Source organism: Peromyscus maniculatus, chromosome 1 (assembly GCF_049852395.1).
Source record: "Peromyscus maniculatus bairdii isolate BWxNUB_F1_BW_parent chromosome 1, HU_Pman_BW_mat_3.1, whole genome shotgun sequence".
NCBI lineage: Eukaryota > Metazoa > Chordata > Mammalia > Rodentia > Cricetidae > Peromyscus > Peromyscus maniculatus.
The window spans coordinates 111,575,484-111,599,097 of NC_134852.1; the positions used below are offsets into that span (position 1 = coordinate 111,575,484).

General features: G+C 45.5%; 1 protein-coding gene across 3 annotated transcripts in view; it reads left to right on the forward strand.

Annotated features, from left to right (window-relative positions):
• The window catches only part of Fam168a (family with sequence similarity 168 member A), a 127,748-nt gene extending 105,211 nt beyond the window's left edge, over positions 1 to 22,537 (forward strand). Inside the window, exons 4-9 of one of the 3 annotated variants that reach the window (XM_006982135.4) lie at positions 2,154 to 2,180; positions 8,406 to 8,531; positions 15,129 to 15,271; positions 17,194 to 17,368; positions 18,610 to 18,740; positions 19,310 to 22,537. In XM_006982135.4, the coding sequence (XP_006982197.1) occupies positions 2,154 to 2,180; positions 8,406 to 8,531; positions 15,129 to 15,271; positions 17,194 to 17,368; positions 18,610 to 18,722 (584 nt within the window). In that variant the 3' untranslated portion in view covers positions 18,723 to 18,740; positions 19,310 to 22,537. The remainder of the gene's footprint in view (positions 1 to 2,153; positions 2,181 to 8,405; positions 8,532 to 15,128; positions 15,272 to 17,193; positions 17,369 to 18,609; positions 18,741 to 19,309) is intronic. The other 2 variants (XM_076548333.1, XM_076548336.1) reach the window with 2 other exon arrangements.
• Positions 22,538 to 23,614: the final 1,077 nt, after the last annotated feature.

Consider the following 23,614-nt stretch of genomic DNA (forward strand, 5'->3'; position numbering starts at 1 on the left):
GGGGTTCGACAGGAACAGCCAGGCTGGAGAAGAAGGCAGTGCAGAGAGGAGTCTGAGATTGTTAAAAACATGGACAGCCTGGCAAGCTGCAGGCGCAGGGAGAGTGTTACGTTTCAATAGTAAAGTAAAATAATAATAATAATAATAATAAGCCTTTATCCAACCTGATTAATACTTTAAAAAGTCAACATATTTCTAATCTATGATTAAGCCAAACCATTTGCTCAGAAATCCACAATAAAGGATAGTACTAGTGCATTGTGTTAGACAGCCCACAATGGCCAGGTGTGATGACATACACCCATTATCCCTACACTTGGGAATTGGAGACAGGCAGATCAGGAGTTCAAGGCCATCTTTACCCCAAAATCAGGAAGGAAGGGAAGGAAAGAAGAGGTAGCAGACTGAAATTGTTTCAGATGTTTGTGTGACTTTGGGGGAGATCTCGCACGCGTGCGTGCACGTGTGCACACACATATGCACACACGCCCTCATGCTTACATACTCATAGAGGGGTCTGTTTCATATTTTGTGATGCTGAACTCTACCTTCACAGGTCTGACTATTAGGGGGAGGTTCCTGCCATAAAGGCTCAAGATCAGAGAGAACATTAAAAGTGAATCTCAGCTTCTTGCCAGAGCTGGCCATTTGTGATTCAGGGAGGTGCTTGCAAGGAGCCAGCCATGAAGATTTAAATTTCCTTCAGTTACTGTGGGGCGTTTACCCGCCACCCCCACAGCTTCCCAGAGTTTTCTTGAGTGCGAGCAGCAGGAAATATTAGATAGAAGGATTTATAGCAGAGAATCTTGTGGAGATAAACAGATAGAAAATAAAGGATAGCCTCGAGAGGGCCTGGAACCTATTCAAACAGGCCCGGACTGTCTTTGATCCAGGGTTTTTATAGAGACGCCAAGGGGTGGAGCAAAAGACCTCCTCCCCCAGCACAGCCAAGTGCAGACCATCTCAAACACCTGCACTCAGGCTCGTGGTCCTGATCATCCTCTATTCGGACCTGCTGGGTAAAGCCACGAGGAACCCCAGAACGGGCTCCCACAAGTTACTTCAAGGAGACCAAGAAATTGCTCACAGTGAGCTCTTTTTAGTAGCTCTGTGCTCCCTTAGGTTCATCTGTTCAGGATGCAGGGGCAAAAAGCTCATTCTTTCATTGGTTCTGAAAGCTATGTGGGTACTTATGCTTCTTCCCAAGTGCCTGCCAATTTCAAGGATCATATTTAGGTATTTAACTTCACAGGAGGCAAAAGCTGTCCAAGACTTCTTTTTCAGAATCCAGGGAGCAAAGGGTTTATCATATTCCTGATAATGTAACGTGAAAGTGAAAAGAAGGATAAATAGAAAACTAAAGTCAAAACTCTCATAAGAAGCATGTTCTCACCTCTTGTTTCATTTGAATTATAATCCCACTGAAGTATGCATATGATTTTTCCATTCCCATTTTGTATATTACAAACTTGGGGGAAAGTGGAGGAAAATAATCTGTTTCTAAACACCTGCACACTGAAGCTCTGGGTAAGGCAAGTTACAAATGTGCCTTTTTACCTTTGTCTTGTAAGCTAGAGTTTCTTGCCTCCAGTTTAGCTCAGAGAAGATAAAGTAACTTTCAGAATTAGATTTAAAATGCCGTGGATATGAGATTCAAACCCATTTGTCTGACCCCATAGTCATGTTCCTTCTACAGCATAACACTGTCCTAGACAGAATGTCTCTTCATTGAACCTCGTTCTCTGAGAGACCCATGACGGCCATTAATTGTCCCCTGAGCCTTTATTTCTTCCTCATTGTAGTCTCTGTCATGCTTGAAATCCCTCAGCAGTTCTTGGGAGAATTGAAATGGTCTTAATATGGACAAGCAAAGAACGGGACCTTATGCCTGTTCATATCCAGGTGGTTTTCAGTCTCTTCTCTGGAAGATCCTGTGGCATCCAAGGAGGTGCTTCTCTGTAACTAATGAACTTTCCTGGATGGCAAGTCTGTCACCCTTTCCGGGGGGAGGTACTTCCCATTCTCTCCCTTCACTGCTTCTTATGCAACCTGGGGGAAACTGCTATCTTGAACAAGTCTGTTATATAACTGCAATATGTACAACTTTGCACAAATTCTTAGTGGTAATTTCAACTAACATTTCTATCCAACAGAGTTTCAGTTCCTGCATTCAGCCTATGGTAGGAGAGCTATTTTTCCTCATCTGTATTATGGCCTATGAATGTGTTATCTTGTAACAATGGTAGATTCCCTTTCCTTTCCTCCCCAAATCCCACCTCCTAGGCTTGGGCTCCCCCAGGTGGCTCAGCAGCAGTTCCTATAGCATGCAGGAACATGTCTGATGGTGCAAAAATCATGGGTTGGAGACACACATAAACCATTCCCATAGGGCAGTAATAAAGGATCATGGCACTAAAAGGCGTCTCACACCCTAACCTGGCTGCCTGATTCAAACAAATGAATGAAAATTCTAGGGCCTGTGTGTGGCTCCTCTGTTGGCTTTATGGTAGGCTCTGAGGAGCCCCTTGATTATGCCTATTAGACCCTAAAACACAGTCAGATGGCCCCAGGATCAGATTTTCCATTTTCATTAGCAGTCTGACATGTTTGAAGACCTGGTTGACTTTAGAAACACTCTGTTGGCGTCATCCTGATCTTGAGCTTTGGCTTCATTTTCGGAGCATTTTTCTGAATGATGAAAGGTATGGGCCAAGTGTGCCAGTGGGTGAAAGATCTGAGTTGAGTTCTCTGCGCAGTGTGGACTCCAGGCCCAAGGCACCACGGGAACTTCTGGGCACCTGTGAGGGTCCCAGCAGTGTAACTTGACTAGGTCCTTCTTGTCATAAACAGTAAGGGACCATGGGAGAAACTTGCCACTTTTACTACACTCAGCTGGGCTGCTCATGATATTTTTGTAAAAATCTTTGAATGTTTTCCCAACTTTTAATCTTGGTGTTGAAAAGTGAAAAGTACCATCTTTATGCATGGAACTTCTTTCAGAAGATGAGCTGTGAAATTTCTTTTCACTACTGCTGTGGGCTGTGTGATCTTGGGCAACTTGCTAATGTCCCCAGGCCATAAAGTTTTTCATGTCACATGATTTCAAGGTTCTTTTAAATGCCAATGTCCCATCCTCTTGTAATTGTTATTATTTCAATAGTGCTAGCTACAGAGCTGTTTCACTTACCACTTATGAGAGGCTGGGTTTTTTTTTTTTTGGTTTGGTGCACAATATATGAACTCAAACAAAAGACTCTAAAAAGTTAGAGAAGGCTGCATGCTTACTCACCCTTCCAATGAAAATAGTGGTTCTCCACCTGTGGGTCACAATCCTTTGGGGTTGAGTGACTCTTTCACAGGAGTCACCTAACACCACAGGAAAAAAGATATTCATATTACAATTCGTAACAGTAGCAAAATTATAGTTATGAAGTAGCAACAAGAATAATTGGTTGGTTGGGGTCACCACACCATGAGGAACTGTATTAAAGGTTGCATCATTAGGAAGGCTGAGGACCACTGACTTAGAACATCTAATGAGAAGAAGTGTGGATAGAGCATTTCAGAGTGTTCTATGCCAGGCCTTACATTGGCCCTGTGAAGATACAAAGACCCGTAAGACAAGGTCCCCATTCTCTAGAAACTTACAATTTATTGGGAAGGCATTTAAGGCAACCAGGTACAGAGGCCTCTAAGACTCACAGGAACTGGGATAGTCATTATGTGGGATGATGTGGTCAGAGAGTAGGCAGAGGAAAAGACTTCATAGTAGAACTGAGTCTTTAACTCACGATTGATTACTTAATACCTGTGTACCAGGTGGAGTGTGCCAGGAGAGCTAGTAGAGTGGACAAAACCGTAGAGAAGTAAAGCTTCTTGGCAGACTCGGGGGATGATAAGAGTTTGTGCACAGTAGTGTAGGTTAGAGAGTGATAAGATTAGAGAACCAAGAGAGATGTGTCAGTCAGGAAGAAGACAGTGGTCAAGAAGTAGGACCAGCCTGTAAAACCTACTTCTCCCAAGGCTCTGCCACCTAAAGGTTCCACAACCTTCCAAAATACCACCTCCAACCAGAGACCAAGTGCTTAGACTTATGAGCCAATGTAAAATATTTCAGTTCAACCACAAGAGACCATCAGTATTAGGTCAGAGGAGTCTCGAATGCAGAGTTGAATCTGCAGCCTGTAGGCAACAGAGAACCATAGAATGTTTCTAAGAGTTTTATAATTCGGCTTAGAGTTTTAGACCAGTATGGCTATTGCTTGGAGATTAGAAGGGACAAGTTAAAACAAACAGACCCAACGCATTAAGAAGCAAGCAGTTGAAGTGGCTGAGGTAAGAGACAATTAGAGTTCCCACTGGAGTTGGCCACAACTGTAAGGATGGAAACGTACAGCTACCAGAACTAGAAACCGTTAAGACTGATGATCTGTCAATACTTTGAAGCAACAGGGGGTGATTAGTACTGCCAGTTTACAATACAACAGAACTAAAGCTCAGACAATTAAGTGATTTGCCCAAGGTCCCACAACTAGTAAACAGCAGAGCCCAGGCTGTATCTCAGATTTCCTGACTCAGTTACCTGGTTCAGGGTGATGGTCCCTTGCTGCCTTTCTTTGTAAATGTGTTTAACAGATTGTTCTAGTGTCAACGGGCGTGAGGGTCCCATATCCAGGAAGTGAACAACTCAGCAGCTAGATGTGGGCAGCCTGCTGTGACAGGGGTCATAGCCCTCCACATGGTTCTGTTTTCCCCCCTCTGTCCTTTTTACACATCTATAATAAGTACATAAAGTCTTAAGTGAACAGATTAATAATGTTTTCATATGTGGTATACCTGTACTTAACTATAGCTTAAGTCAAAGGATAAAACATTTTTAGGAAGTAGTTCCTTTTCAGCATCCCAAAACAGGTGTGCCTGACAGAGAGCCCTTGCTGTTGCCATGCTGCCAAAAGCTTCATTCAGGGGCTGGAGACATGGCTCAGTAGTGAAGAGCACTGACTCCTCTTCCAGAGGACCCAGGTTCAGTTCCCAGCACCCAAATGGCAGCTAACAACTGTCTGTAACTACAGTTCTGGTGGATCTGGTGCCCTCACACATACATGCAGGATGCATGTATGATGCAAAACATCAATGCACATAAAATTGAAATAAAGTTTAAAAAAAAAGCTTCATTCAGTTGGGATTGGTTTCATGCAGAAGCTGAGCTCTGCATTTTTATTGCTACCACTATCAGAAAGGATTACTGTAGAATTGAACAGAGAAACAGAATCATACAGTTAATGAAGAGGTTAAGTTGACTGCTAAAAATTCATTTTCATTTAGTTTTCACATTTATCTAATTATTTAAATTATTAACTATTCTAGCATAAAGAAAATATACAGCCGAGTGTGGTGGCACACGCCTTTAGTCCCAACACTTGGGAGGCAGAGACTGGCAGATCTCTGTGAGTTTGAGGCCAGCCTGGTCTACAGAGTGAGATCCAGGACAGCCAGGGCTGTTACACAGAGAAACCCTGTCTCAAAAACCAACCAAACAAACAAAAACAAAATAAAAGATGCAGAAAATGCTGTTTGCTTTCAGCATATAATAAAACTAGAAGAAATTTCCCTTTTATTTGGAAAATGTAAAGTTTAGCCTAAGTGATCACCTAGGAAAGACAATCAATGACACAATGGCACTTGCTTCTTTCCCAATTAATCTGCAACATTCTTTTACTATGACATGCTGTCTTGTTCACTCCCTGGTTGATGTGTGGCTGAGTTGCATCCCCAGTAGACCGTAAGTACCTTGTGTGCAGTGATGTAACCCACGTGTGTTCCTGTCCACCGTGGCACTCCCCTCAGTGCTGAGTGCAGTTAGGCCTCAGTACTCTGCAGCTAATTTTGATTTAACCTCAGTTGTCACACAGTCCTTCAGGCAATTGTCAGACTTTTGGCTTATAATGAAAATTATAAGTATGCCCCACTCAGAAGAAGGAAAAAACAACCACCAAAAATGGAACAAATCAAGACTTCAAAATTTTCCAAATTACTACGGCCAAATTTAGACCTCTTGGTCCTTGGTAGAGCCTCACTGAGATCTTATGGCATGGAATTGCTCTATTTGACTTCTCAGAGCTACATATTCGACACAGGGAGTTGTTTGGGGATGGTTATGGCCTTCTAGCCACATGGAATGTCGATCCCTGAATTTGGAGACATTGTGATAAGATTTTTTGACACTAAGTGGGTCCTTCCACCCTCTGAAGATGTTTATTTGAAAGCAGACCCCCTCCTCCTGCAGGGGCTACACTACACACTGGGCCTGGCTGTCGAGCAAGGGCTCTGGGCTGTACACGGAGTTGTGCTGTCTCCATTTCTCTTGCCAGATTCTCCTTTTAGTGTCACTTTCCTGCCCATGATTTCCTTCTCATTCCTCAGCATTTGCTGTATATACTGCGGGCCATTAATGCAAGCAGAGTCAGCCTATGCAGCCACATTCTGATTCTAGTTCAGAAAAAAACAGCAGAATCCACAGCCTTCTCTAGCCATTATAATTCTGTGGTAGAAGGAACAGAGAGATGTTAGCTGTAAACCAGGCAGCAAAGACATTGTTGAATCTCTCTGGAGGTAGCAGACCCTGAAGGAATCAATATGACCAGCATACTTTCTTCTTAGGCATCCCTGTCTTTCTTTACCCCATATTAAAATATTTCAAGTTCATCTAATTGTTGCCAGTCTAGCCCCACTTCTGTTAACATACTTTAAAACACTGTGTCCAAGACTCCCAAGATCTTATTAGAATGTAAAAGATGTTATAACGAAAAAAATTAATCCTTTTTTTAACCATAAAAATAGAAATTTGGATCAAAAATATGTCTCTTCTGGCATTGGAAAGGATAGTTTTCCTTCCTTCCTTCCTTCCTTCCTTCCTTCCTTCCTTCCTTCCTTCCTTCCTTCCTTCCTTCCTTCCTTCCTCCCTCCCTCCCTCCCTCCCTCCCTCCCTCCCTCCCTCCCTCCTTCCCTCCCTCCCTTCCTTTCTTCTTCTCCTTCTCCTCCTCCTCCTCCTCCTCCTCCTTCTTCTCTCTCTCTCTGTCTCTCTCTCCCTCCCTCCCTCTCTTTCTCCTTCCCTCCCTCCCTCCTTTCTGCATTTCCCCTATTTCCTCTTTCTCCTTTCCCTCAGGATACCATGACGGTAAGTTTTTTAAGCATTCCCCACTTCTAAAACACTTAATGAAATTTCTCAAGTTGAGCTTTGAGCTGTCCTGGAAAGTCTCTACAGATTTCAAATTAATTTCTGTAACATACCTAACCCAATTTCAACACTTTCATAATGGCCAAAGGATCATCTCTAACTCATGAGGCACTGTCTCAGTTGGAGTATCCAGCAGCACCTATTAGGAGATTTTCAGACGTGCAAAAGGTGTATCTATCTCACCCTGGCTGGTGTGCAGCAGGAATTGGCAAGGAGTGTCCCATTGCATAGCTAATAGTGAGGCCTCAGAGTCCAAGCCTTTCTGGCTGCCATGGCCACAGCTCAGTCTGTTAGAGGAGGCACTTTTCCAGCAAGGTTCACATAAAATGGTAGTTACTAGTTAGTTTTTCTTTTTTTTGTTTTGTTTTTGTTTTTGTTTTTGTTTTTCGAGACAGGGTTTCTCTATGTAGCTTTGCGCCTTTCCTGGAACTCACTTGGTAGCCCAGGCTGGCCTCGAACTCACAGAGATCCGCCTGCCTCTGCCTCCCAAGTGCTGGGATTAAAGGCGTGCGCCACCACCGCCCGGCTAGTTTTTCTTTGGAAGTAACTCACAACTTTTTTTTTTTTTTTTTTCATTTGTCTGTTTTTGGTTTGGGTTTTTCAAGACAGAGTTTCTCTATGTAGCCTAGGCTGACCTCAAACTCACAGAGATCTGCCTGCCTCTGCCTCCCAAGTGCTGGAATTAAAGGAATGGACCACCACACCCAGTGCATCTCACAACTTATTAACCATACCTCCAGATAAGATTTCAAACCAGAGGGAATTGTTTAAGACTCAGTTAATCCGGCCCAGTACACTGTTAAAGAATTTCAGGTTGCTTCATGTTAATGAGAAAATAATAGAGGAATATACCACAGTCTTAGATCAGAAGGTCGGGTGGAAGATGGTGAAGCCATGGCCATTTTCATGGTTTTAATCATAGGTAGAAAAAAATCCTGATTTTCAGTATTGAAGCGTGTGTTTCCTTGGATTTAAGTCATTTGGAAGCTTACTTCAGTACTCCTTCCAACCCACTATCCCATCTCAGAAAGGCTGAATCATTCTGTGTGTCTGAGCAGGCTCCTTGAGTTATGTTTCTGTCTAGCACAAGACCCTTGCTTTTGTGTCTGTAAATGGTGGGGCCCACTTCTTACTTCTGCCTAATGCCATTCTTGTGTCTTCCCTTAAGCCACTCTGCTGATGAAACAGGCCTGGCCACAGAACTCATCTTCCTGTGGCACTGAAGGCACCTTCCACCTTCCAGTGGACACCGGGACCGAGAACCGAACTTACCAAGCATCCTCTGCGGCTTTCAGTAAATACAGCCTGTCTCCTCCTTTCCTTGTTCCCCTTGGTTGGGACTGATTTGTTCATTAGGAAGAAAGGAAAAGGAATTTTTAAAATGACATTTTTAGTATAAACGCTTTTAAGAGGTTCTCCTACTCATGCAAAAAAAAAAAAACAAAAAAACAAAAAAAACTGGCCTTTGTCATTCAAGAAAGATGAACATCTTTGATCATGCCTTCAGCTTTAAGATACCCATAGAGGTGAGGGAGGAGCACTCCTGGGCCTAGAAGTTGAATTTGTGAAAGACTGTTACTTCATTTTAGGGGAAAGGATCCAAGCACAGTTGAAGCTTTGTGTGTGTCTTCCCATGCACAGGGTTTCTTGACCTTAGCACTCCTGGCTTCTGGGACAGATGCATTCTTCCTTATGCATGGTAGGATGTTTAGCGCCAACGGTAGCGTCTCTATGTTAGATGCCAGCAGAAAAGCACCATTGTCACTACCAAAAATGTCTCCAGATAGGGCTCAGTATTCCTCTGGTGAAGAAAACTGTCCTCTGTATAAGAAACACTGCCCTACTTCATGTAAACTACACTGTGGGAACATGGTATGACAGGGACAGATGCCAGCACACAGATTGGTCATGTTCAGCCTGAAGTTCAGCGAGGTGACTGATGTTGTCACCTTTACAGCTAATTGGTAACACAAATGATTCCAAGAAGGACCATTGTTTAGAAATGACTGCGTGGAAGAAATTGTGCCTGTGGTAACTTTTGGGCATGGGAATGGCTGGCTTTGGATGTGATGAGGGCTGGCTTCTGAGTTCATGCCAGCAAGAGCTAGACAAGCCCTTAGCAGGATGTTGTAGAAAAGTAACTGACTAGTGAGCTAGGAAAACTCATGGAATTAGTTTTCTTTTCTTTTAAATAGCCAGTGTCATTGCTTCTCAGCATTTTGGCTGAGATCAAGTGTAAAATACCCAGTGTTGGGACTGGAGAAATAGCTCAGCAGTTAAGAGCTGCTCTTCTAGAGGTCCCAGGTTCAATTCCCAACACCCTCATGGTAGCTCACCACCATCTGTAACTCCAGTTCGGGTAACCCAGTGCCCTCTTCTGGCCTCTTTGTGTATTTTAGGCATAAATATGGGGCCCATACATGCACATAGTCATATTCATACACATTAAATAAGAACAAATCTTTAAAAATAAATAAACTATCCAATGTTGAGCCTGGCACATGCCTGTAATCCTCCACTCGGAGGCAGAGGCAGATGGGTCTCTCAGTAAGATAAAAGCTAGCCTGGTCTACATAGTGATTTCTAGGCCAGCCAAGGCTACACAGTATAAAGCCCTTTAAAAAAACAAACAACAACAACAACAACAAAACCAATGTTATTTTCTCCCCCTTGTCACTGTCCTTACATGTCAGCATGTAACTCAGCATGGTGTACCTTTTGTAGATTCTGCTTTCAAAATCAGCTCCTTGTTCAATCAAGATTATAGTCCTATAAAGTTTGGGTAGACTTTTATCCCACTTTGAAAGCTCAGAGGTTCAAAAGGCAATATACCCAACGCTATATAACTAACATGGCAGCACAACTGGACAAAAATAACTTTCAAACTAGGATTTGATTTCTTATTCTTTGTCAAAAGACAGATGAAGTGGGCGTGGTAGCTCAGCACATGTGACCTGCGGGGCATCTACCCACCAACCCACAGCTCCCCAGAACGCTCCTGAGTGCGAACAGCAGGAAATATTAGATAGAAGGATTTAGAGTGTGGACATAAACAGACAGAAAATACAGAATAGCCTCGAGAGGGCCTGGAACCTAGTCCAACGGGTCCTGACTATCTCTGCCCCAGGGTATTTAGAGAAACACCAAGGGGTGGATCAAAAGAATCACCCCCCCCAGCACAGCCAAGTGCAGACCATCTCAGACACCTGCACTCAGGCCCGTGGTCCTAATCATCTCCTCTATGCAGACCTGCTGGGTAAAGCCACCAGGAACCTGAAAATGGGTCCCCACAGTAATCCCAGCACTCAGGACACTGAAGCAAGAGAATCATAAGTTCAGGGCCAACCTAGGCCACAAAGCAAGTTTTAGGTCAATCTGAGCTACATAGTGAGACTTAGTCACAAAAAGAGGAATGAGAGGAATGACAGCCGTGGGGAGTTTTTCAGGTAGAATTGAATGAACATATTTAAAGTTATAAATTGATATGTACATAGTCCACAAGTGTGGATGTAGGTGAATAAAGGCACAGTTACTACAGTGGAGCAGAAGGAGGCCTGGTGTGGAAGATAGAGGACTCGAGTCTTGATTCTATATAACTGTGGATAATTCATGGCTATGTTTTGGCCAGTAGTCTCCTGAACTGTAAAATGGTGGCCTTGGACGAGGTCCCCTTTAAAGTCCTTGCTAGCTATTGGACTCCTGATTCCCTTACTTTGGAGCTGTGTACCTGTTTCTTTCTCAGAGTCCTCTCTCCAGCTGCCCTCGTCAGTAAGCTAGCCTTCGAAGCTTTGCTCACATATCTCTAGGAATGAGGGCCTCCTTCCTTCCAGAGGTAGCTCTTCCTGCAGCCAGGCAGTTCTGAGTGTCCGAATCCTTACTTTCTGTGCTGAAGTCTTGTAAAAGTCCCACAGAAATGTCCAGCAGTCATATCCTGCCCTCCCCTCCTAGACAGGCTGTCAAGTTTCTAGATAGGACTAAAATGTATCACTCTCTTTCAAGCAAGTAATATATAAATGGATGTCATTTTTTAAATGGATTTGGGATTGACTGACTCATGTAGGCTCACAAAAGCTCCTCCAAACCTTCAGATTTTGTTGCTTTTTAGTGCCACAGTACATTCAGGGCACTTTAACAAATTCACACTAATGTAACCAATACTTGCTAAAGCCTGTTCATAATTAGGTATCCTCCTACCTTTTCAGTGCTTTAGTGTTTCACCACCAACAAGGAGACTTAGAGGTCAAGACAAGATTCAGATATAGTGCTGTTTTGTCCAGGCTTTGTCCCAATGTATAAATGTATAAATGATTAATAAACCAATTAGTGTAAAAGGTATCCTTGATGTGAAGATCAATGTCTTTGAATGTAGTGGGGGCTGTACAACTGAAAGGGATTTATGCCGGTGAAGCAGGGTTGAAGAGAGGGCTATAGAGGCTTTATCTTGCTAATGTACAGTCTCTTTATATGCTCCCGTTTGATAGAGCCTAAAACTAAAGCCAGGAACCCAAGGCAAACAACAGGCAGGCGTCATAAACAAAACCTCTTTATAAGGCAGGCTTGGCACTTCTAGTGATAGAACCCCTTTGTCTCATGACACTGCCTTTAGTGAAACAGGGATACAAAGGCCAGTGCACCAGATGTCCAAGATTGTATTGCAGACATTTAACTCAGAGACAACTCTGCCCAGGGCAACATCAACTGATCTCTGGAGCCAGCTGTGCAATTTTGGTTACAGGTTCTTCCTCAGAATAAGAGAGGGTTGAGTGGAAGCCTCAAATGCCTTTAAGGTATAACATCTCCAAGTTCCTATTCTGTGGCCTTCAGATTTTGCATTCATTTCAAAATAGCTAGCACACCAAGGAATGAGTTGGGTCTAAATTTATTTGAGTAAAAATCCATGAGATGTTTTTGCTTCTTTTACTTAGATACACAAATATGATGTCTAAGCCCAGGATATTAGCCCTAGAGTTTCAGTGTTCCCCAGGGGTGTGGACAGGATGCAGATGATGTCCTCATAGAAGTCCTACTGAAATACTAAGAACTTAAAATGTTGGCATCAAAAATGCCCTCTGAAATGATCTAGTCCAAATGAAGATACTCTCAATACTGGAAGCTGACTCAAAGGATCTCAGGAAAAAGGCCTGAGCTTGGGTGGTTTCTGCAGCCTTAGGAAGATCCTTTGCCCCTGCTGGTAAGCTTGAGACACGCTGTGGTCACAGCACGAGTCTGTGTGCAGTCACTCTCCATGGAGCATCTCCCATCTCTGAAGTTCTCGTGATAGAGATCTCCAAGATCTCCCCCAGCTCTGCAGCTCTGCTTCCTATCCCAAGCATCTAGAGATGCAAAGCAGACTATAACCAGGCTTTCTTTGGGTGCCATAGCTATTTAGATATTGATTTGTATTCTGAGTGTGTATGTCTGGTTTCATAACGTGAAGAGAAGAAAACATTCTCTGACAAGGTTATTCTTAGATGTGAAAACCAAATTCTCCCGCATTCTCCTCGAGCCTTTTGATTCTCTGCAGAGGGACAGCCTACTTTGTAATGTGGTTGCTTTTGTAGCTTAGATGAAGTGATGCATCTTCCCTGGGAAAACTAGAAATTCCAGAGCATGTTCTCCAGGCATATAAACAAAAGCTGCCTGTATTGTTGGCTTGTTAAAGAATTATAAAATTTTAGAATCTTGAAGCCCTGGAGTTTGTGTTCCAACTTGGAACAGACCATAGTCACAGTCTAGCTCTTGCTTTTGTGGTTTTTAAGTGCTCATATGCCCAAGGAGAGGAAGCTTACTACTGTCTTCTATGTAGCGAGAGAGAAAGTAATAGCAGTTCACATGGGCCCAGTCAGCCATTCAGTTCCCATGCTGCTTGTAACCACTGCCCTGTAGGTGGTGCATTTGGAGACAGGTGGCTTCTGACTCATAGTGTCCTACATAGAAAACATGCTAAATTCCGGCAGGACGCTCCACATCTTTCTTTTGTCTTTTGGTGTCTTTTTGTTTTTTATTTGCTGTACTGGAGAGCAAACGCATAGTTTGCCAAGGTTCTGCCACTGAAGCTACATCCCCAGCGCCCTCACATCTTGTTTTTCACCTTTAGATTAAGGGTCAGTAAAATTTCCTATAAAGAACCAAATAATAGATATTTTAGGTTTAAGGATCATATGGTCTCTGTAACAACCATTGTGGCAGGAACAAGTTGTCCAGCCTTGTGGTTGGTGCAAGCCTATGATCCTAGCTACTGGGGAGGTTGGAGTAAGAAGACTGAAAGTGTGAGGCAAGACTGAGTCACAAAGTGAGTTCAAGCCAGCCTAAGCAATCTAATAAGGTCCTATCTCAAAATAAGCTCAAAAAGAGGGCTGGGGATATAGTTCAGTGGTAGAATACATGTCTAGTATGTGGGAAACCCTAGGTACACACACACATGAACACTTACACACATGTTCTGTAGTAAAACAAATTTGAAAAATCTTGTACATATCCTATCTTAGAAATTCACCATTTACACTATTATAAAAGACTTATCCTTTCCCCTCCTAAAACTAAGGTCTAGAGATTTGGCGTTATTTACCCAAGTTTGGCGGAAAGCCAGACCTAAGCCCACATCTCTTTTCTTTCAACAAAAGCCTGCTTCACCCTGCATCATCCCCATTCTTGTCTCTCTGTGTGTGTGTGTGTGTGTGTGTGTGTGTGTGTAGAAAAAGCTCTGTGGAGCTAACAGGGTCCTTGGTAAGTGTCTTATGGGTCAGAACTAAAGCCCAGAAAAGTCCAGCAATGACAGCCAGGGCAACTAGAATAGAACCAAGGGGTGAATGCAACATCTCCCCCACTAGGGCTCCAAAACTAAGGTCCCCACAGAAGAGGGTGGAGGCTTTGGGAGTTCCTGAAGGGATGTGGCCCCTGTGTTCATCAGGTTCCACAGGGTAATTCCATGTGGTGAGTCTTAGGAACACAGTCTTGCTGACATCTGTGTCGAGTTATTCTCTGAACCTAAGATCTTACTCTTCAAGATGACTCAAAGGCAGCAGTGTAATACAGCTGTGAGGGGCTCCTGCCCTGACTTGTGAGCTCTGCTTCTGTCCATCCTTCTGAGATACCGACATGGGCTGGGTTTTAGGTCAGTGTATGTCTTCCTGACTGCCAACTTCAGGTGTTTGAGGCAGAGGCGACCCTTCTCCAACCACAGGAAAGAAGGAAAAGGCCAGATTTACAGAGCAAAGTGGTATTTTGTTTGTTTGTTTTGTTTTGTTTTTTATTTTTTAATGGCATTTTTACCTTCAAACCTGTGAAGAGGAAGGGATTGTGACTGATGAAGGCCATTAATGGGAGATAAGAGAAGAAAAAAAGAATGAAGCACCCAGGATACACATGCGAGACCAGCTTGGGCTTCATGAGACCCCAACTGAAAAACAAAGGAGTTAGGAGAGAATGGGGAAGCAAACAGAGAAAGATGACTCAACAACAGAAGGTATCCTGAGGTGCTAAGTGAGGAACCAGAATGAGAAAATAGCAAAAGGAAGTGAGTGAGTTGAGGGGCGTCTGTCAGTGCATACCTGCCTTTCCACACAGGCAGCTCTGAACCCCAGCTTGTCTCTCAGCTGAAAGGGCCCCATAGGGATTGTTTGGTTCTAGCTTCTGTTTTGGATGAGAGCCCTGAAAGCCAGAGAAATAAAAGATGCCCAAATCATGCTTGCAGTCCTGTTCACCAGGACTGAGGGAGCTGCCTGGGGCCACAGCTCTGCGGGTGGAGCCCTGTTCTCTTGTCTGTCCTCATCTGTGTTTCCAGCTGGATTCAACCCCTTCTTGTTTGAGGAATTGTTACTGGGGACCTGCTGCCTTCAAGCAATGCTGTTCTGCCAACTAACTAGAGGTCTCTTTTATTGCCTTGGTACAGGATATACTGCAGGGACACCATACAAGGTCCCACCGACCCAGAGTAATACTGCTCCACCCCCCTACTCCCCATCACCCAATCCCTATCAGACGGCCATGTATCCAATCAGAAGTGCCTACCCCCAGCAGAATCTGTATGCCCAGGTAGGTACACATGGAGGACCTCTTCTGCAGGAGCCTCCAGCAAGGATGGGGGGGGGGGCATGGGATGAGGAAGAGAAAAGAGAGCTCATGGGTCTGGACAGCTACCTTCACTGTAGTGTCGCCAAAGTGTCACAATATTCCTGCAAGACTGCTTGCTCTGCCTCACTCTCAAAGGGTGGAGCGTGACGTCGTTTAGGTTAACAGAGCCCCAAATGTCGGAGGACCATTAGAAATCATCTAGCTCAACTTCTTTGTTGAACAAGTGGAGAAGCTGAGGCTGCACAGAAAAAGGTCCAAGGTCACCCAGTGAGTTGTTGCCTGGGCCAGGCTATGCTCTCACTTGTTTTGATCTCCCCTCTTAATCTCGCCCCTCCCTTTCCTCGATAAAATCTATGAGCCAAGTAAGAAAGAAAAAAAAATATACAGTGTCTGCTACCAGTGCCCTCTGTGACCTGAGGAGAGCGGTTCTTTAGTGTGCTTATGGCCCCATTTGGACTCTTCTGCTGGAGAATGTATGTAACTAACAGGAGGCAGGCAGGAGGGGAGAGCTGCTTGACACTCCAGCATGGCCGCGGCACGTCCTTCTGAAGAGACACTTCTACATGAGGTGTAAGTGGTAAGGAAAGTACTGCGGGGTTTAAAGACCAGCTTTGTTGCTGAGCAGTGGTGGCGCATGCCTTTAATCCCAGCACTCCAGAGGCAGAGCCAGGCCAGTCTCTGAGTTCGAGGCCAGCCTGGGCTACAGAGCTAGTTCCAGCACAGTTAGGACTACATAGAGAAACCCTGTGGGGGGGGGGGGGCAAAACAAGGCCTAAAACTAGCTCTGTTGGTGCTGGAAAGGTGGTTTGGTGGTTAAGAGCACTTGCCGTTCTTGCAGAGGACCTGGGTTTGATTCCAGGCACCCACATGGCAGCTCACAACCATCTATAACTCTAGTTTCAAGAGATACAATGCCCTCTTCTGGCTTCCATGCAAGTGGTACACAGACATACATGCAAGAAACACACACACACACACACACACACACACACACACACACACACACACACATTTAAACAACTAATAGAAAACATTTTTCTAAACCAGCTATGATGCAGAGTATACTACAAAACTGGGGCATAACAATATGTGCCTTTAATCTCATTATTGGGAAGAAGTTCAAAGTCATCCTCAGCTACATAGTGAGTTCAAGGCTAGTCTGCCTGGAAAATAAGTAAGTAAGTAAAGAGAGAAAACGAGAGACTTGGATCAATTTTTTCAAGTATGGCATAGTATCTTAGCCCTGTGCTTTCTAACCTCTAAGACTACAGTGCAGCTTTTGTTACTTACCATTAAAACCAGAGAATTCTGAATTAGTCTCGCTCAGGAGGCCCATGAAATGTAGCACCTGGGAAGAACCTTATGAGCTGGGAAGGGGAACATCACTTCAGAACACTGTCTCCAGAATGCCTTGGGAAATGTTACCCAGTAATGACAGAATGGACATAAACCAACAACATTCGCACCAGTATGTGAATGCCATTCATAAGCCTGTGTGGTGGTGTTTTGGTGTTCCCCATGCTAAAAAACTGACTGTATTCCTTACTGTTAAATTAGGGGCAGCTAGGGTAGTGCCTTGGAATCAAATTTTGAAAAAATTTTAAATGTTAAAGCCAAGGCTACAAGAGAAAAGCTCTTACTCACTATTCTCCATGGCCGCTCCAGGCAGCAAGATGGAATGAGGAGGGCCTTATGTTTCAGACTGAGCTAAGTCAGCACTGAACTGACCCCAGTTACAGAGTGAGACAAAGCAGAGCCTAGACCTGTGTCCCTAGGCCAGAGCTTCTCTTACCTGGTTGCCTAAAGCCTGGGGAAAGCAGCTCCCCACCCACCTTGTCCCTCCTGCTCTCCGAGAACCATGTGACCTTATCCTCTCTTCCCAGGGAGCCTACTACACACAGCCCGTGTATGCCGCCCAGCCTCATGTCATCCACCACACCACAGTTGTCCAGCCCAACAGCATCCCCTCTGCCATCTACCCAGCTCCTGTTGCTGCCCCCAGGACCAACGGTGTGGCCATGGGCATGGTGGCCGGTACCACCATGGCAATGTCAGCAGGTAAGAGCAATGTCTGCCTAAGCTTCCTTTGCTGTCCTTCAGGAATTCCTCACATTGGAGAACAGTCATGGAACTTGCTGCAGCCCAGCATGAGAAATCATGTGCCAGGGCAGGGGGCTTTCCGGGAAGCCAAGGAGGGCACTCTCTAAACTTTAGACATTTGGAGTCTAAATTATTCGAAGGGATAAGGAAGACTGCACCCAAGATAGGCATACTGAGCGAGGCCTTGGGTAATTGGTGAATGGAGGCCAAGCAGAGAGGTGAAGGTGGGAAGGGAAGTACAAGCGGAAGGGTCAGTGTGGTCCATTCACAGGATGGAAAAGGTGTAAGGCATGTAAGAAGTGGGGGGTGAGAATGGAAGGGTGGCTGGCACCACTGGTGAGGACACGATTGTGGAAAAGCTTGAATGCTTTTGAGTGAGGGAGCTACCAGGGCTACCTCAGCTTGCGATAGGGGAGAAGTGGGGTGGGGTTTGAAGTGGCTATATCTGGATCAGGAGAGACTAGGGAGAGATGTTAACAGTAGGCCTCCCGTGGCAACAGGGAGCCCAGGGAAGGGCACAAAGGCACACTGTTAATTAGCAGGCAGGAGCATAAGGACCATTCCCAAAATTCATTGTAAGAGCTGAGAGAAACAGGAGTCCCTGGTATAAGACCTGCCCTTAAGGAACCTGGGGGATAAAGGTGGGAAGTGTAGCCTTAGAAACATTGGCACTACCATGTAGGGCATGAAGACCAGAGGGTTGTGACTACCTTACAGAAACCCAAGTTTAAAGAACTAGCTAAGCTGCCATCTGAAGGAAGAGGGTAGCATGGTTGTGCTCAGTACACAAGCTACTAGGTACTTGATCAGTGCCAGCCTATTGTTAAGGTCCTGGAAGTTAAGATCCTTAAGGCAGAACAGAGCCTTGCCCTTAAGTACCTAGGTGAGTATATGTAGAAGATAGAACCAGGAAAGATAACAGTTCCTACTCAGTATGTGTGCAATAAGAGAAGCATGCAAATAAAAGGGGGATTTCCTAAGAATAGTGATTCTGTCTTCTAGCACCCCAAAAGACCCCTCACCCTAAGGAGGGAAGCCCGGTAAGGTGGAAAAAGGACAGTGCTCACCAGGTAGTCTGGGGTGATGGGGACATGGACAGGAAGAAGAGCCATGTAAAAGATTGTTTTCCTCCTCTCCATCCTGGACCCAGGCTATGGGTTAAAGGTTACTCAGGTTTCCTCTTCTCTCTTGATGCCCAGGTACCCTGCTGACCACACCCCAGCACACTGCAATTGGGGCGCACCCTGTCTCCATGCCCACGTACAGGGCCCAAGGAACCCCTGCGTACAGCTATGTGCCCCCGCACTGGTAAAGCCTGCAGCCCATCCAAGTGAGTAGGGCCGGGGATAGGGGAGAAGGGAGGGGACACTTAAGGAGCTGCCCTAAAGTCCTGGCTTGAGTCTGGAGCACAGGAGTCACAGAAGCAGGCAGCAGCCATCACTTGTTACCTGCTCCAGGTTCTTTAATGTCCCCCTTCAGTTTAGTTCTCACTTTACAATTGCTACACTCCTCATGGAAGCTCCGATCTTTAGCTCTATTTTTTAGATAAATACACAGTTCAGAATCACTCAGCCAATTAAAATTGAGCTGGGGCTTTAATTCTTGCCCTCTATTATTGAATTCTGTGCTCTTTATGGTCTTCAGATGTCTTTTAACTAGAGGTTGAAGTCTCGCCTAAAGCAGCTATCAGCTCTGATTGCAGCCAAGTAGAGACCCTGACCCCAGCTCCCTAAACTGTCCTCAGCAGTTCAACACAATTTCCATGGACAGAGAGCCTGCTGTTCCCTGAGAAGAATGGAGGGCTCCACTTAGGTCTCCCAGGCTGGGGGAAGGGGGTCCAGAAGTTTCTCCAGTGGTCTGTGGAGTGTCACTCTCTCACAGTGTCCCTTCCTCCCCCAGATCTGGAGTCACATTGTATGCAACTACTCAAGTCTACACCGGTGCTGGAGCAGTCCCCTAGCAGCACCGCCTCTATTTGCAAGAAGAGACAACGGAAGTGCAAGGGTCACTTTATGCATCTTTAAGGATTTTGATTTTGATTTTTGGTTTTTGTAAAAGCTGCTTTTTCTAATCTCCTAGGAGCCTCCCCTCGTGCCTCCCTCTTAGCCACTGCCCTTCTGGCTCTAGCCCCTCTTCCTCCCTGACCAGGTCCAGTCCTCTCTGCACTTCTTCCTGCCCTAAGCATCCTGTCCCTAGGATCCCAGTCTAGTAACAAGCAGAGAGTGAGGTTTATTGCGATGGTTCATGTAAAGGCTAGATTTCATCTGGAGAGCATAACAGATGTGGCCCTCAGGTTCTGGGGTAGGAACTTGGAACTGTTGAGAAGGCCACATCTCTGTCAGATTGTCATTTTGCTGAAGCAAGATTCGTTCACATACGAAGAAATACCTTCCAAGAACCATCGCAACAGACCAAGAACAAACCCACCTGGTTATGTAGGAATGTTATCAGCAGCTTCATGTCCCAGGCTCAGACCCTGGGAGAGCAGAGAATTTGGGGAAGGGTAGAGGGAGGAGGGAGTGCGAAGAAAGGGCAGGAGGGTGCTCAGTCTGGTTGGAAAGGTCTCAGGTCACGTTGCTGGGCCTGGACCTTCTGATTTGCACAGTGATGTTAACTGACCTGGCACTTCCTTCAGAGATGCTTTGCCCTCAGACCTGCCAAACTGTTGCATGGTGGTGGGATCCCAGCATCCAGAGGCTTTGGAAGGCCAGGTGCCTGCATAATCTCACCCTCAGCTCGAGCCTCATGGACCCAACTCTGAGGAGCTTCCTCCTCAGAGAGTGGAATTTGTGGCATTTTTCTCCCTTGCCCTTCTGCCCTTCCCCATGCCGGGGCGCACGTGTCTGTCTGTGGGGCTGGCAGGCAGGCCAAGCTCTTGGTTACCTTGTGCCATTTCACGGCCAAAGTGAAGGAACCACATTCCAGGTGGGAGCTGGCGGTTCTGAAGGTCAGGATAGTGAAGGAAAAACAATAGCAATAATCATTTCATACTCATGGAACTGAAGGGACCTTAGCATTCATCATCTCATCCATTCCCCTATTTGACAGATGAGGAAACTGAGGCCCAGAGAAGCGGAAAGGACTTCTCTGAACCTCATAGTAAATTAGCATTAAATGCAGCCTTCCTACCTACTGGCTTTTTGCCTACAAAAATTTAGCAAGGGATGGATTGGCTTGGCTTTGTAAAAATTAAGTCAGCAGTGCCCACATCTGGTGAGCTCTGGGCTTCTTTCTGCTGTTTTCCCTCACGGACTCCAAAGGTGGGGATTGAAGACTAGGCAGAGGCCACACAGGGCAGATGGCAGGAACAGAAATTGCATTTGGAAAGCCTGGGAAGACATCTGGAGTGTTTATCCTCTAAGAAAAGGAGCTGGTGAGCTGGCTGGAAGAGGCTTTGCACTCAGGATAGCAGCCCTCTATCCCAAGAAGAGAGGAAGAATGGGAGCCACCGAAAGAGGAGGCCAAGGAGCAGGCCAAGCAGATAAGACCACATCTGGGAGAAGAAGAGGGACCCCAGGACAGGGAAGTCCTTCCTAGACTCAGCGAGGAAATGGATTGGCGCCACCTTCCTGTGCCCACCTAGCACAGCCAATAGCCTCGCTGGGTGGAACAGGAATATCTTACTGTGTAAAATTGGATCACTGGTAACATTTGAGACGCAAACTATTTTCATTTTAAATTCATGTGAACTTGGACATCACCTTCCTCCTATTTCCCCTAAAGGAAGAAAAAAAAATGGAAGCCCTTGAGCTGGAATGACCTCAGAAACAGTCTGACTATTCCCAGGAGGTCAGAGTCCATCAGCATCTGTGGCCAAGAGCCAGAAGTTAGGGCTCCTACCTTCCTGGCCTTCCAGGAACTTCAGGACCAGGAAGAGAAAACTCAGCTGTCCCGGGGTGCTGACAAGGTTTTCTTTCCCAACAAAGGTTTGCAGTGTTGATCTGCTTTTTACAATGCCTCCTCCTACCCTATTTGGTTTTGTAGAGGTGGATGAAGGTTGCTGTAGATTATGTCTTATATGTCTGAAAATGCCAAAATAGTAATGGCGGTAATAATTACAGGACACCCTTGTATGTGTCAAAGCACTTCACAGCCTTGGACTGGCCCTGGGAGCAAGCAGCAGGGCCAGTTATTCCACCCACCTGACAAAAGTGCAAACAGATTCTAGAAGGAAATTAAATGGCCCCAAAGGAGCTGTATGCTGGAATCCTGGCAGGCTTCCTAGACCCTGTGGCCTTCAGGTGACCTGGTAAAAGAGACAAAAAGAGACCTAGGAATGACTTCTTAACGTTTGTTCTTTCCACACCAGTAAGTAAATGCTGTTTGTGCCCCTCATAGTTCATGTGGTTTATGCCTGAGATGAAGGCATGATCCTGCTATTTAATTCAGAGAGAATCCAAGGCTGAGAAAAGGACAGGGACTTTCTGGTAAGGAATCCCCTGCTGGCTCTAGTCTCTCTAAGTCTGATACACACACAGGCTCATGTTCTGAAGCATCTGTGCTCTGTCCCCCATCTTAGACCTCATCTGTGATTCAAGATCAGAAAGGCCCCAAGGTGGAAATCAAGTGTTGACATGCTGTAGTCTAGAGAACCAGACCAATTAACCTTTTTTTCAGTAAGAGCACAAGAGCCCCAGTTCAGTCTGGCAAGCTTGGGGGTCACGGCACAGGGACTGAGCCCCAGAGTGCAGTGTATGTGCCTTGGGTTAGATGAACACAGACAGCTCTGGCAGGGTCACCCTAGGTGTCATCTAAAGATTCTAGATGGCCCAGTGGTCAAGATAGATGAGGCCAGAGCTGGAAAGAGCCTTTCACCGTAGGACAAGGGATGTGCACATGACACCGTGAGCTGCCACACTGGCATCACTACACACACACACACACACACACACACACACACACACACACGCACACGCACACACACAAGCTGAGGTGGAGGTGGCTCTGTTCACCAGCCCCCCCTTTGCACCATGTGACCATCTTCAGCAGCCCTGGGCCAGGAAGTTTGGGTCTGGAAGCTGGACTACTCCCAGTGAGTAAAAGCCTAAAAGTCTCTTGCCATGCTTTCAAAACAAACAAACAAACAACAAAAAAAAAAAACCAAAAAACAACTGTTTTTCTTCCTATGAGATGAAACACTTTTTCCTTCTTGTTACCCTGACAGTGACTCTGAAGTGCATACCCCTTTCCCTGAGTATTCACCAGGGACACACACATCTATCAGTCCAAACTTCTCTCTGTATGTAAAGTACTTTGACACTGATTGCCAAAACCAATATTTTAAAGATAGGGGGTGAGGTCATGATGCTCTGAAGGGGTAAGAGACTTGCCCAGGGACACACAGCTCATGAGTGAAGGAGCCAAGATTTGAATTCCTGACCCTCTGCTCTTCCTGCTGCCCAACACAAAGGAAGAGTTTATGGAGACTTGGGGGAGCTCTGTCAGCTGAGCAGATTTTTGAGAATTTCTGCTTTAGGCCTAGACTTATAATAGGCCCTGGGGGTAAATCCAGCTGAGAAGTTGCCACAAAAGACCTAACTCAGAACACCCAAGGTGACACTGTCCAGTCCTGAAGATGATTGAGGACAGTCCCAGGCATCTTTGAGCAGGGAGTCTTGCTTCTTGGAAGCCTGAACTCTTACTCTCTGGCTCCTGTGCAGGTCCAACAAGGCACTTCAAGGGCACATGGCATAAGCCTGAACTTCTGAAAGCATGTCTGGACTGGAGTCCTCAGGCTTGCTTGTTCACCAGTGAGAACCAGGTCCTAGAGAGACTAGGCTCCGTGCATCCCAGTGCTTTCTGGCCATCTAGATGGTTCCATGTTTGAGATCTAGAGGTTTCTTTGGAAGGCTTGATGCTCTGTCCTGAATAGCCTTCAGAAATGAGTCATGGGAGCATAAAAGTAGGACAAGTCCCTTGGTCACCAATTCTGGCATCCTTATTGTGCAGACATGACACATCAAACAAGGCATGCTGACCCGGCTTAGTTCCCTGCATATCAAATATCTTGCTCCTGCTATGGGCTCTGTAGTCTTCACAGCATTCTGGCTGAATCAGTCATCATCCCATGTGTGACTCATGTTCAGGGAGCTCTGCCTTTCCATCTTGTGTTAACCATGGCACTGCTGAGTGTGTGGCCCCTAGTATCTTGTCAAGCCTAGGAACCTAGAGAAGGGCAGCCAGGGTAGGAGTGGACAAAGGGAA